The following is a 14,922-nucleotide window of genomic DNA, read 5'->3' on the forward strand; positions in this document are numbered from 1 at the left end:
TTGACAATGAAATTTATTTATAAATCTAATTGGAATCGGCTAATCGGAAGTTTATCCGAACTTTTTTTATGTAATGACTGGCCTAGTTCTCTTTTCAAAAAAGTGGAGCTTTCCTTAATAAACATTGTGTAGCACCGCTAAATTCAATCATTAGGTCTTTTTATCTACCTACCTATCTTCTCGCTTTTGAGTGAGTTAAATGAGTTTTTCGACCTGACCTAGAGGCGCTGTTTTAAGCCAATCACTATCCATTGTTGGATATAGGATTGCTAGCCGTTCTATAATATTTTGGGTGTATATATACGATCATTTTCGCCCTTTACTTCCGCCACTTCGGCATCGAAATGGCTAGAGTAGGGAGACAGTCTTATAAATATAGCCAGAGTTTTCATATAAAATATTACATATTTTGGCGTGTAATGTATTTTTTTATAGCTTTATCATTCATCCGAATAAATGTATGCAACTCTAGTCTGACCAGAGCATATCATTCAAAATCACTAATGTCATATTTTCCTTGTCTTTGTTCTGTTGAGTTATTATTCTGACGTTTGTCACTGTCTAAAACAGTATTTTCTAAATGTTTAGTATTTAGTTAATTATTGCAAAACAAAAGTATTATTTCTATAATATTATACACAGACGACAGATGTATTGACATAACAAGATGAAGAGCTGTTGGTTGATAAAATTCGTATTTCTATTTTTAATTCCGTTCTCGGTTTGTCAAAGGATAAATGATGGAATAATATTTCACTACAATAACACGTAAGTTTGTTATGGTCTGATTATTTTTACTTTACAGTAATTTCAGATTTTATTGAGTTAACGAATTTACTTACAAACTGTATGACAGATCTACTGGATATCTTTTTGCATAAAACTTTTTGATTTAAATGTTACTTGTATAATATTTGATATATAATAATAATAAATAATACGTTTTTAAGTATCTTTTGTTCATTAGTTAAGTTTGGATGATATTTTTGATGAATATATTAATTTAATTTTAAAATAAAAAAAATTGCAGATAGTCCGCCTCAGAGTTAATAGCCTGATTATATGTAGATATAGATATTCTTCTAGATACACTTTATGGTTTAGGTCTTAGAACCGTAATAATTGTTGTTCCTTTTATGTATATCTCTACTGGCTCACCATTAAAAGACCAATATACTAGAATACATTATTGCAACTTTTATTATATTTCAGTTTAATAATATTATTTATAATATTTTAATAATAATAATATAATTTTTTTAACAAAAAAATAATTATCATTTCCTAATAAACAAAGAAAAAATAAACCGAGTTCCTTGACACTATTTGTACAGATAAACATAAATACATAGATAACTTTATTAATTATATTAATAACTATGCCATGGTAGATAAACATTTTAAAATAAAATTGCAGAGTAACTACTTGCAAATGAACCATACATATATAAACCATACATAAAGGTAGAAGCTGTCCATATTGTGCAGAATATTATACACTATTGAAACACTTCAAACTTGCCACATTGGAGAAGCGTAGGTCCAATCATGACTTAATGTTTCTGCATAAATTAATCCATGGTTCAATAGACTCGCAAAAGTTACTTTCTCAAATTTATATAAATGTCCCAAGAATGATTTCACTTTTTTGTTGTTATTTTAAAGATATATTAATCTAGGAGTGTAGTGTTTTGTTTTTTTTTGTTATTTAAAATGTATAATGTAAACGCCTGTAGTGGTGTATCACACCGTACATGAATTTATTTCCTACTTTTTCTTAATAATTTGTGAATATGACGATGGTGTTTCGAAAATCTATAAATAAATAAAAATATATTTAAATAGTTTGGATCCTCCAACTTATGATAGTTTTACTGAAGTTCTTTGAGGAATATAGTATGGACTTGTCCTTCCTGTTTGTAATAACTCAATTACTTACTGTTTAATTTACAACCTTGTAATTAATGTACCTATTATCTACTACATAGTTCTAAATTGGACACATATAGTTTATTGCATTAGAAGGAAGAATGAACATAAACTTTAGATTTACATATTGATGCCATCGGGTAACAGCTCGACTATATTGTACACAACTAACAGTACTTGATTAATATATCTTTATTCATCCACTTAATTACTTATATTAACTTTAATTATATTTCAAAAGTTCTGATAACAGCTTCTCTTGAAAATATCATAGATTATTTAAGTTTCAACAATGATATTGCATCAATTCAATATCAAATGTTGTTTATATAGTACCTAAATTTCATTTATATACTATTTTAAGTCTGAAAAGAATACAGAGTTTTTATAAAATGCTTTATTCATGTGCAATAACAGCAATTCTAATAGAGTAGTAGTAGTAAAAAGGACCTAAATATTATCTCATATTATTCTTGTCTAAATATTATAAAACAAAGTGGTTTTCCAACCTCTGTACTTTTAGATCTGTTAAACTATGCAACGGATTTTAATGTGGTTTTCATCAATAAAAAGAATGATTCAAGAGTAAGTTTTATGAGTATAGTATAAGTATATTCTAGTAGAGAAAAGCTGAGAACTTCGACTATCCCAGCCAGAACAAAATACGATTTCTTCTTTTTATGTTCTTCATTCTTAAAGTTGTATATTAGTGAGTGACTCTTATTGTACCTGTGAGGACATGAAGCTAGTCTTATGTATTGAATAATATTGATTCCCTGTTTGTTTGTGTTTTAAGTGATTTAATTTTATTTCACAGATACAAATATAATGTTCCGTACACAATAGAAGTCAGTAAAAATACAGAATTTATTATGGAATTCGGTGGCGTGAGTATTGTTTAATATTATTCATTATTTTAACTTATCCACCTACATTCAATGCCAAGAACACTGACCGAAGCTTACAGAAGGTTAGCCTAGGACATTACTGAAGTCTCCGATGGTGTATGTTGTTAAAAGATTTGGGATTGGGTATAATAATGCAATTAGGCATTATTTTGAGAGCTCAGATGGCCTAGTGGTTAGAACGCGTGCATCTTAACCGATGATTACGGGTTCAAACCCAGGCAAGCACCACTGAATTTACATGTGCTGATTTGTGTTTCTAATTAAAACCTCGTGAAAACATCGTGAGGAAACCTGCATGTGTTTAATTTCAACGAAATTCTGCCACATATGTATCCACCAACCCGCATTGGAGCAGCGTGGTGGAATATGCTTCAAACCTTCTCCTCATAGAGAGAGGAGGCCTTAGCCCAGCAGTGGGAAATTTACAGGCTGTTAATGTAAAATGTAATGTAGGCATTATTATATAGTTATTATGATACTATAGTAGGCACCAAGTTGACATGGGCGACCTGGCTAAGCCAATCTAGTGGCTTGGTTATGATGATGTTTTACTTTTCCCTCGTTTTCCTCACCAATTTTAACCGCGGTGGCTAATCTCCAGGGACACTGAACAACTGAACTGAACATAGGACATATTATAATGCACAAGGGTGTGCGTAAACACAGGTGCACTATCTATTCCCCCTTTCTCATAATCCGATGGAACCGCAAATCGGACACAAAATATCCGCATTATAATTGTTGTGTGCTGCGATACTATCTCGGTGTCCAACCCGGTCACTTTGGTTAAGTTTCATGTGTTTTAAGAACTGGACCCCGTCGGCTCATACATTAAATTGAATAACATTTATTTTAGGATGTGGAAGCCTACGACACGCCAGCCAGAGTGACGGTGGCGAGTGACTTCGCCAACCGTACATACCCGCTGTTCATAACGGCGAGACAGCAGAAAGGTGAGCGTTTATCACGTTTTCAGGGATACATAAAAGTTACATGACCTAACCTAACACCTGAATTACTCCTTCCCCTCTTTGATTATTTGATTGTTCACGCAGGTGAACCGGGTGAACAATCAAATAATTAATATTCCAATTCTATATGATATAGGTATGACATGGTGTAACTATTTTCCAGGTGTATTCTCCTGGCAGCTGCCCATGCTGGTGCAGACGCCGGACACGCTGGAACAGTTCACCAACATATCCAGGACACTGTGCCCTCATAACAACATCTTCTCAGAGGATCAGGACACATGTGGTGAGTTCTAGGCCTAAATCATTGATGTGTTGTTTTTGTTACATGATATGTATGTATGGTATGTATTAGGGTGACGGACCCAACTATTGGCACCTCAAGACATTAAATTTAAATTGACTTTTCAGGCATAAATAACAGATGTCTTTATTGAGCGTTCATATTTTCGACTAAGTAGTAAGGTATATTACGAAAAGTAGAAATTCTTTGATTAATTTTGTTGATTATGTATGTAATGTTTTTGGTTTTTCGCCGTGGTGCTGATTTGTTGGGCTCGTCACTTTATGTGAAATAAAAATACACATATTTTATAAAAAAATTATTTTAAAAGAAAATCTACGTAGTAATCTGGTTATAACCATAAGTCCAAAAATAAATTGGGACTCTGAATCGATATTAAAATTGAGTCATTTAAGTATATTGGCTCCTATCAACGTCTGTCCTAGGTCCGGACCCTAAACCCGATCCAATGCTAAAGTACGACATCTTTATTGAAACTGTGTCGAATGTTTGTACAATTTTTGAGTCAGTTTATAAATTGTCTACTCCAAATGTAATTTGTATAACTTGGTCGGTTTGTGTGAATTTTCTAATGCTTATTTTGTTTTGTTTTTTGTTCACGCTTTCTATAGTAAATGGAAACCGGATTAGGGTCTACTGTGGCCCTTTGATACGTAAATAAGTTTTTATATATATCTTTATATTTATATCGTAGTTTTGGAGCGGAAATTTTCTATTCCATTGACGAAATTGACTTCTCATCTCACGCATTCGTTCAGTTTCTGAAACGCTGAGGTTCTATGCGAGTAGATAAAACCCACTCGTCATATACCGTCAAAGATCAATATTTAGTATTATTGTGTTTGAAGGTTGAGTAAGCCAGTGTAACTAAAAGCACAAGGGACCTGACATGTTACTTTTAAAGGCGATGTAAGAGATGGTTGAAGTTCCTTGCTGTGCGCAACGTTTATGGGTGGTGGTAACCACTTGCCTGGTAGCCATTGCCAGTCTACTAAACTATTTGCTAAATAACTCTATAGGCGACAAAGGACCTTATAGTGAACAGTATTAAGACAGATACTGAATCTGACTTTCTGAGTGATACTTCGTGGAGTGACGTATATCGTTTGTTACGCTTTAAAACCTAACACCAAAGCCGAAAGGCGAAACCGCGTGCAACGTTAGTTTCAGTTAGTCAGTCAATGTTAGTAAACTTTCGCTCTTTTGCAACGATATAACTGTTATTGTTTGTATAAGTTTTTATTATTACTTTTTGGCTTATATTTTTAATTATAATTTGCTGGTTTTTTTAATCAATATAAAAAAGGTTCATACGTAAAGCTTTTTACACACATTCATGCCAATATCGCTTTAGTAATGATAGCTAAAGCTCAGCACGTTTCACGTCACGTCAGTCATAGAACGATGATGATTATTTTATAGTGCTTATTAAAAAAGTGCGAATTCCACATCATTGTTCTGTGACTAAGCTATGTTTGTGTTGGTGCTACACTATACCGCTTTTACCTTTATGGGAGTGAGCAACGGTCTTTACAGGCACAAAGTACATTACAACATAAGCGAATACAAAACTATTTTTAAATTGAACTTAATTCAACAACTACTATTACTAATATAAGGAGTCAATCATAGGGGATACTTACCTTGTCACCCTGTCTTATTGACTTCGTGGTTATTTATATATTATAAATTAAATTATTTTCTCACACACAAGTCTTCTATAAATACATTTATAATCGGAATCATGAAATAAATTTTACGAAAATTTTTTAAATATTTCGTTTCTTAAGTTCTCGTTAAGCTCGAAGTGATTTGAGACATCTAATGATGAATTTCTAATATGAAAAAAATTTAAGCTACGAGCACAAAACGAAGATTCAATCAAACCTACTGTCTCATAGCTAGGTAAAGTATAGCAGGCGACAGTGCCCTCCTGAAAACAGATGAGTCATATTATAAATTTAATACATAATAAATAATCAGTCAAATCTATTTCCAACTTTTAATCAAGAATACTGTGAATTTTGGTATATTTGATTCCATCTTTACATCAGGCTTCAATAATCCAAGCTCCAGCCTCCCTTAAGTGGAGCCAAACCGACTCCTCGTCTAACTTGTAAATCCAGAGCTTTAATCTTTCCCTGAGTCGTTCGTCATTAGTTTCTTGAGACCTTCAAATAATTAGTATTGATTGTTAAACCCGGCTTTCAATGTAAGGTTTTGAAGTACTTACGTATTAATTAGAACATATATTTGCCTCTTTATTGGTTCATATTACGAACAGCAGTAATTGTGATACCTGGGGGCAAGTGGTCGCCGAACATCTACTCATGGTCGCCACTACAAGTGCACTACATGAAGACATCCCCCCTAACACGCTGCCGAATATCTGTCGTTATCTCTTGCGTATGTAAGTGGGTCACTCTGGAGGGAGTGAATACAGAGTATAGATGTTTGGTGATGGAATAATTGATGAATCCCTGGTGTAGTAAATGTTTTGGGGTTTTCTGTCAAGAATATTTAGTAATCTGGAGCTGGAAGTCGGTAGCGTTTCACTTTTATTTCTCCTAATCGTCCTAAAGCTGTTGGTCCTGCGCTTGATCTTTGTCTGTGTTTCGGTTGCCGTCTTAAGTAGAGAATGTCTGTGTTTGCACACACGCCTGTAATGTATATCTCATGCTAGGCTAGGCCTACTAGGGCCAGTCTTCGAAATCTGCCAGGTTATGATTGGTCAGGATGAACCGATAATATCACATCGTGCACCACTCATTCATAAACATAAATGCGTTAGTTTTCGTTGCAAATTATTTCAAATTTAGTTTCAGCTTCAATGAAAATAATATCGAATATTATTTGTTTCAGAAATAACAAATTTGAACACGCCAATAGTTCACCTGACCTCGTCGTCTCCCGATCCAATAAAGGTGACGATTGTGGTGCAGACTGTAGAGAATTTTTACATAAAAATGAACACGGTAGTCAACATGACGAGCACGCCGAGTCAGCCCAAGTACTACTTCTACCCTTTCGACCAGGGACCCAACAAAGTCGTGGATCTGGACTCACAGAGCATTAAAAAGAAGTTCATTTGTAATAAGGAGTTGGATACGAACGAGAAGGTCACCCTGGACAGGTACATGCTGAGGAGGAACCTGAGGGCCGACTACGGCTGGCTGTCGAAGCCGAAGAGTGTCATCGTAATGATAGAATCGGATGATGACATCTGCGCCGTCGTGTCGATACAAAATTTCTCGGTGAGATTGTATTTTAGTCTAAGCGTCTCTTCTCTTCATTGCGTATATTTTTATCGAGATTTCCCAGTAGTTAGAAGGCGGGCGTCTTAACTGATGATTGCGTTTTCAAAGTCATGTGCTTTTTTGATATAGTGCTCGGTGCAGGAAAACATCGTAAGGACAAACCTGCATGTGTCTAATCTCATTGTAATTCTGCCACATGCGTATCCGCTAATCAGCATTGGAATAGCGAGTGGTATGAGCTCCTGTTACTATACTTTAGTTTTTTTTTGTGCAACCCCTATCACATGTGGTAGCATCACCATCAGAACAGCAAAACATCATGTGCCGTGATCCGTTTTTAAGGGGTAGTGCTCATGGTTTAATCTTCATCTCCATGATTGGTGGTGGCATAGAGGAGTTAATATTTCTTATAGAGCCAACGTCTGCGTGCGATGGATCCCAAAACAACGAATGTAAATGTAGTCTCACTGATATTTTTTAAATTCAATAGAGTTTTAATAAGTAGAGCGTCGCGTCGGTTTGCTTCTGAAATTGCTTAAAATTCTCCCTAAAGAGTAGTTATATCTAAGTATATAGGTATGGTGACTAACCCTCCAAGATACACCTTGGCATGATCTCCCCCACTCGCGTGCCCGCAGTGCCCCGTGTTCGACAACGAGCGGGACATCCTGTACGACGGCTACTACCTGACCATGACGCGGCGCGGCGGGATCACGCTCACGGTGAGACGCGCGACGCGCATCATTGATTCGCTCCGGCGAAGTTTATTTTGTCCACGGATCTGACCTCGAACGGGGTTTTCTGATTTGTAAAGCCCGTTATTGTATATAAGTATAAACGTACGTATGTTCTTGGTGGCAGGAGTTTGTGCACGCCCGTCCGGGTAAATGTCACCCACTCGTCAGATATTCTTGCGCCAAACAGCAGTACTCAGTACTGTTGTGTTCCGATTTGAATGCTCAGTGAGCTGGTGTAACTGCAGGCACGAGGTATATAACGTCTTAGTTTCGAAGGTCGGTGGCGCATTGGCGATGTAAGGAATGGTTAATATTTCTTACGGCGCCCCTGTCTATGGGCGGTGGTGACCACTCACCATCAGATGGACCATTTACTCGCTAACTAACCTGTGTCATAAAAAATAAAATAAAAATACACTTCTCCATTTGTTCGCTACAAAATCACTCTATCGAGTGTCTTGTGAACACGGCAACAAGTCGGCAGGTAAGTGACTGTTGTATTATTTACCTGAAGCTAAGTACTAAATGAAATCGTATCCATATTTGGACGTTCACAGCAAGACACATTCCCGCTGGGCTTCTACATCGTGTTCATAGTGAAGACATCGGACGACGACTGCACCGGCTCCGTCGCCTCGAACGACACCTTGCCGAAAATGGCGCAGTACTTCGGCTGGGAGGACAACGTCAGCGTCGACACTAACGACGGAAGAGTCAAGAGGTTTAGGTGAGAGAATTGGCGTTTAAAGCTCGCTGTCCTGGAGGTGGTGCCATAAAATGTAGGCTAAAACACTTGTGATGGCTGTCTTGCACGAATCGCAAGGACTATCAGATCGATGTTTGGCAGTTCTTTGACTCCTACAGTCGGCCCTGGAGCCGGCCGTCCACATCTGCTAAGCTATTGGTCTCGCAATCATAGAAGCCCGCTGAGCTCGCGTGTGGCCGCCGCTCAGTTAACGCGAAGAATAATTTTCGTTTCAGTTTCAAAATAATCCAGACGATATCGTACCAGGAGTACTTCATAGCGGCCGGCGCGGCGCTCGGCTTCTTCCTGTCCTTCTACGTGCTGTTCGTCGTGGCCGTGCTGTGCCAGCGGTACCGCCCGCGCGACCGCCAAGGTGACGCGCACTATCTGCCTACCCAGCTGCCCCCCCCCCCCACGCCCCCTCGGCCCCCGCTAACGGCGTTCTGTCCGCAGAGCGGCTGATCGCGCCCCCCGGCCCGCGCGAGGGCGGCGACGCGCGCGTGCGCAGGCGGCGAGCGGTCAACGACTCGAGCGGCGGCTCCGCGCGCGCGGCCCGCCAGCCCGGGGGTACGCACGCACCACTCACTCACTACTCACTCACTACTCACTCACTACTCACGGGCGGACATCTGCCACCACATGTCGTTTGAATACGGTACAGTCTGGCTAGAACGGCGATCAGCCGAAGTCTACGAGCTCAGGTCGGCGACAGACTTTCTTAATCTACAAAGACTTGATACATTGAGTTTCATTACGCCGATGAATGATCGCTCGGCCTATTTGCTCGAGACGCACCTGTTATTCGACCGGACGGAGTGCGACCCTGACCTGATATACAATCCTTAATTATTCATCATTTTACGATTCGAAATTTCTATTACATTTTTTATCATATTTTATCATAGCTAAAATATTGATGTGAAAAATTATTATTATGACGGTCACCATCATAAATCTAATTTCAAATAAGCAATGGCAAGTAACAAAATTAATCGCCCGGAGATGGCGCTAGTTAACTTAGATTATTGTGTTTTAATTCACTCGAACCGCGACACAGATGGCAGCTCGTCGTCGGACACGGACACGGACCTGTCGGCCGCCGACCGGCACGTGGACCTCCAGGGGAAGCTGTGCGTCGCCAATCTGTCCAGGCAAGAGTTTGAAAGCTGGTGACGAGCTTTGTAATGTTAATGACACAAATACGAGTATGCGATTGAACGAGTGACTGAACTTATAACGTTAATATTAAAAATAATTCTAAACTCAATACTCATTTGATATTATACATTTAATTATTTAGTTTGATTCGTTTAATGTATGATTACACCTCTTTAGCAACTCGTATCGTCAACGAGATCAGGTGAGTAAAATGTCAAATGTTTAATCCTAAGGAAAAATCTTCTTGTATACAGGTTGTACTCCTCAAAAATCAATCAAAATATACTTTATTCAAGTAGCTTTTACAAGCACTTTTGAATCGTCATTTAACAAACTATTATTTATATTATTAAAGTAACGCTACCACCGGTTCGGAATGTAGATTCTACCGAGAAGAACCGGCAATAAACTCAGTAGTTTCTCTTTTTCAACATCTAAAAATACCGTCATGTTAGTTAAATACAATCATATATGTGTATTATGTCTCCTGCCTGGAACAACTGTCAAAAAGCATTAACTCCACGCTTTTTTATCATCAATATAATCTTGTATCGAATAATACGCCTTCTTTACCAATGTATTTTTTACAAATGACTGGAATCTATGAAACGGCAAAGTTAAAAATGTCTGCGGAATTTTATTATAGAAACGGATACCTTGCCCGAAGAATGATTTATTGACTTGGCGTTCTAAGCTTATCCTTACTTCTTGTGCACATACAATGATTATCACTGATTTTATCAAAGTGATCAATGCTGCTGTGAATATACATAATATTGTTGTAAATATATTGTGACGCAACAGTGAGTATTCCTACTTTGTTAAAAACATCCCGAAGAGAGTCTCTAGCTCCATGATTATAAATAGACCGGATTGCTCTCTTTTGTAAAATAAAAACAGATTCGATATCTGCAGCATTACCCCAAAGTAATATGCCATATGACATAATACTGTGAAAATAACCAAATTATCCTAGACGAGCGGTATCAATATCAGTTAGTTGTCTAACTTTTCTAACCGCGTACGCTGCGGAGCTGAGTCTTCCTGAAAAAACTAAATGTGTAGTATTTTGTATTTTGAGTATTCAAAACTAAATTATTTTCTGTAAACCAATCGTATATCTGTGATAATGCACCGTTCACATCGTCATAGTCAGTTTTTTTCCTGTCTACCTTAAAAATCAGTGAAGTATCGTCAGCAAACAACACTATATCACAAATACCTTTAACATAAAAAGGAAGATCATTTATATATACTAGAAATAGAAAGGGTCCCAAAATTGATCCTTATGGAACACACATATTTTACGTAGATCCAGAAGACTTTATGCCATTAATGAAAACTTGCTGGGCTCTTTGACTTAAATATGAAGAAATGAGATCAAGAGCTTTACCTTTAATACCGTAGTATTTGAGCTTATACAGAAGCGCCTCGTGTTCTACACAATCAAATGCTTTGGACAAATCACAGAGTACACCAATAGCATTCTGTGATTTTTTTTAAGAATTCCTCGTAAAGATAATACAACTTTGACATTTAAATGACGCGATGTCATTGGTCGAGATCTTGTATAGTAGTCTATAGTATTCATTATGGATTTGTGATTTTATAAGTGCAATATTGTATTATTATAAATTATAAATTAAGATTTTTTAATCAAAACTGTCGACTAGCAAATCGGCTTGCCCGCGTTTATCCCTTGGGCTGCAGTCGCCTGTAACACCCCCCCCCCCAGGTGCCGGCCGCGCGTGCTGTCGGCGCGCTCGCGGCTGTACCTGTGGAACGTGCTGACGGTGGCCGTGTTCTACACGCTGCCCGTCATACAGCTCGTCGTCACCTACCAGCGGGTGAGCCGCCTTCTATTCTTTCCGGCGATTCCGGAGCCTGAACTCCGTCCCATCGGGTTATGAAAGTTACGGAATAGAGAACGTTCTTACGTTTACTCAACACTTCACGATCTTTGAGTAATCGTTAATCTGAGATCAATTTTATCTGAATATTTTTATCGGCAAGCAATCGATGTTACAATCTTGGTATCGTAGCTTATACAGATATCGCGCAATATAGTATAGGAGATTCATTGTCGGTCGCAGCTGCTCAACCAGTCGGGCAACCAGGACCTGTGCTACTTCAACTTCCTATGCGCGCACCCGCTGCTGGCGCTGTCAGACTTCAACCACGTGTACTCTAACCTGGGCTACGTGCTGCTCGGGACGCTGTTCGTGGCGCAGGTGTGGCGCCGGCAGCGCGCGCACGAACGCCGCACGCAGCAGCAGGTGGGTGGCACGGGGGGGGGGTCGACTCGTGGGTGAATCGAATACGAGTACAAGCATATCGTCAAACCGCAGAAGGAGCTCGGCATCCCGCAACACTTCGGGCTGCTGTACGCGATGGGCATCGCGCTGGTGAGCGAGGGGCTGCTGTCGGCCGCCTACCACGTGTGTCCGAACAGCATGAACTTCCAGTTCGGTGAGCCTCACCGACTCCAACGCAATGACCGTTTCATTTCAGATTTAATGTTTTGATATATAATCAGATACATGCGTTCCTTTTAATGACTATTCCGATTCTCGCGTGTGCTCGCCAGACACGTCGTTCATGTACGTGACGTCGGTGCTGTGCATGGTGCGGCTGTACCAGGCGAGGCACGCCGACGTGAACGCGCGCGCACACGCCACGTTCGGCGTGCTCGCCCTCATCATATTCATCGGTGTGCACCTTAGCCGAGTACTCATAAAAACTTCAATTAAAATGTTATATAAAATTTTTAGTAAAGTTAAAATTTCTGAATCTAAACAATTGTTACAATTTCATTTATAAACGCAATATACACTCATGGTCCTTCTAGCCGGATCGTCATGTATCGTTGAATATTTAATTTTTTTTAATATAATATTTGACTATTTCTTGCTCTGTGCCTTTAAACTGTTTTTTTTTATATTGTGAAACTTTGGAACATTATCGTTTGAAAATCTAAAATATGCTGGAACGGCGCAGGGCTCGTCGGTGTCCTGAACGCAAACTTCTACTTCTGGGTGGCGTTCACCGGCCTGCACCTCGTCACGTGCCTCGTGATGACCTTCCAGATCTACTACCTGGGCAGGTTCCGACTGGGTGAGTAGCGCCGCGCGTGTGAGGCACGCGAGGCACGCGAGGCACGCGAGGCACGCGAGGCCCGCGAGGCCCGTCAGGCCCGTCACTGGCCGAGTCTGCCCGCAGGCGGCGACGTGGTGTGGCGCGCGGCGCGCTCGCTGTCGGCGCGGCCGCTGGCGGCGGTCACCCCCGCGCGCGCCGGCCGCTGCGTGCTGCTGCTGCTCGCCAACCTCGCCAACTGGGCGCTCGCCGCCTACGGGTACGCCCCCCCCCACTCTTCCAAACACACGCACGCACACACGACGCGCGCTAACGAGCCGACCGGCCGCAGGTTGTCGCAGCACAGTCGCGACTTCGCGTCCCACCTGCTGCTGGTGCTCATGAGCAACCTGTTCCTGTACACGCTGTTCTACATCGTCATGAAGCTGTTGCACCGGGAGACCATCGCCTGGTACAGGTGAGGACACTAAATACTTTTATAGCTCCAGACTTTTATTAGAAATACCTCCAGAATGATTTATGCTCGGCCCGCGAATAAATCTTATTGAAATTTTGGAATATGAAAGTGTGGATTCATTTATTTATTTTTATCGTAGTATTACATGGATATGTCATATCCGCACTACGGTTTAACTAGGGGCCGACAAACATACGATGCTCGGGGAAAATTAAAAAATGTTAAAATTAGCTGTATGTTGTCTGAGGCGTCTGATTGCTTGGAACATTAAATTTTTTCATACAATCTAGAACTGTAAACAACTAACACTGTTATTTTAAATGTTATGTTATTTTGAGTATGCTAAGGCTTGAATTCATATTTAAAATGTCAACAAATTTCTAGTATAGAATATATAATAAAAAGAAGTATCCCAGGTCTGTACTATGAGGAGGTGTTCCACAAGGATAAACTTTAGGTCCTTTTCTATTTTTGGAGTAAACAAATAAACCTCTTTTCTATATTAAAATCTGTTAGTTCACGATAGTATTACTTTTTAAAGATAAAACTATTACAATTTATATTAGAATAAATTGTATTTATAATAGAAAAAGAAAAAAGGCCCAGTGAAGTGAAGTAAAGACTACAGTGGCTTTTGAAAGTTGTTAATAAGCATTCTCGTGTTGCAGCTGGGTGTTCATCGCGCTGACGTACTCCGTGTGGTTCGGCTCCAGCTACTTCTACCTGGACCTGAACACCAACTGGGCGCTGAGCCCGGCGCAGTCGCGGCAGAGCAACCGCGTGTGCTCGCTGCTGCAGCTCTACGACTCGCACGACGCCTGGCACTTCCTGTCCGCCACCGCCATGTTCTTCTCCTTCAACATGTACCTCACCATCGACGACAACCTGCGCGACACGCCGCGCACCGACATCATGGTGTTCTAGCCCCGCGGCCGGAACCCCTTACTCTGCCATCCGACGATCACGACGCCTTCTGGACGCACCGACCGACCCGTCGTGCGAATGCTTGCGTATTTGGTTTCGTTCGAGCAATTCGATCACGCGATCGCGTTACGGCAAGGGAAGTGCGCTACGGGTCGAGCGGCGGCGCGACTGGCGCGACTGGCGCGACTGGCGCGTGTGGTCAGCACAGCGGGCGCCAGTACCTCCCCCGTAGTCGCTCGCAGCTTTCGAACGTCGCCGGCGAAGAACACAACGGTAGTGACGAGAACATTATAAAATGTTGTCTGAAATACAAGCGGCTTATGCAATCACGATATACAACTCACTTTATACAAACGGTCAGATATCCGCATATATCAGATATATCAGAAGCGATTTAAAATCGAGGAATCCGACTTTTGGTATTGATATTTTTTATTTT

General features: G+C 40.2%; 1 protein-coding gene across 1 annotated transcript; it reads left to right on the forward strand.

Moving 5' to 3' along the window:
- The first annotated feature begins 537 nt into the window (after nt 1–537).
- LOC113391753 (SID1 transmembrane family member 1) lies at nt 538–14,573 on the forward strand. Its single transcript, XM_064219969.1, has 19 exons — nt 538–768; nt 2,747–2,816; nt 3,694–3,790; nt 3,972–4,094; nt 4,724–4,765; nt 6,975–7,366; nt 8,008–8,091; nt 8,664–8,833; nt 9,088–9,224; nt 9,305–9,418; nt 9,909–10,002; nt 11,745–11,856; nt 12,103–12,285; nt 12,358–12,478; nt 12,597–12,719; nt 13,007–13,123; nt 13,229–13,361; nt 13,434–13,559; nt 14,228–14,573. The coding sequence occupies exons 1-19, from the start codon at nt 668–670 to the stop codon at nt 14,481–14,483; spliced, it is 2,595 nt and encodes an 864-aa protein (XP_064076039.1). The 5' UTR covers nt 538–667; the 3' UTR covers nt 14,484–14,573.
- The last annotated feature ends 349 nt before the right edge of the window (nt 14,574–14,922 follow it).

Source organism: Vanessa tameamea, chromosome 30, assembly GCF_037043105.1.
Source record: "Vanessa tameamea isolate UH-Manoa-2023 chromosome 30, ilVanTame1 primary haplotype, whole genome shotgun sequence".
Lineage (NCBI taxonomy): Eukaryota > Metazoa > Arthropoda > Insecta > Lepidoptera > Nymphalidae > Vanessa > Vanessa tameamea.

Bases quoted from the DNA above. Each gene is read 5' to 3' on its own strand.
- LOC113391753 (XM_064219969.1), top strand. From the start codon at position 668: ATGAAGAGCTGTTGGTTGATAAAATTCGTATTTCTATTTTTAATTCCG. The intron at 8,834-9,087 runs GTGAGAGAATTG...TTTTCGTTTCAG, and splicing joins GGAAGAGTCAAGAGGTTTAG to TTTCAAAATAATCCAGACGA. The intron at 9,225-9,304 runs GTGACGCGCACT...TTCTGTCCGCAG, and splicing joins CCGCCCGCGCGACCGCCAAG to AGCGGCTGATCGCGCCCCCC.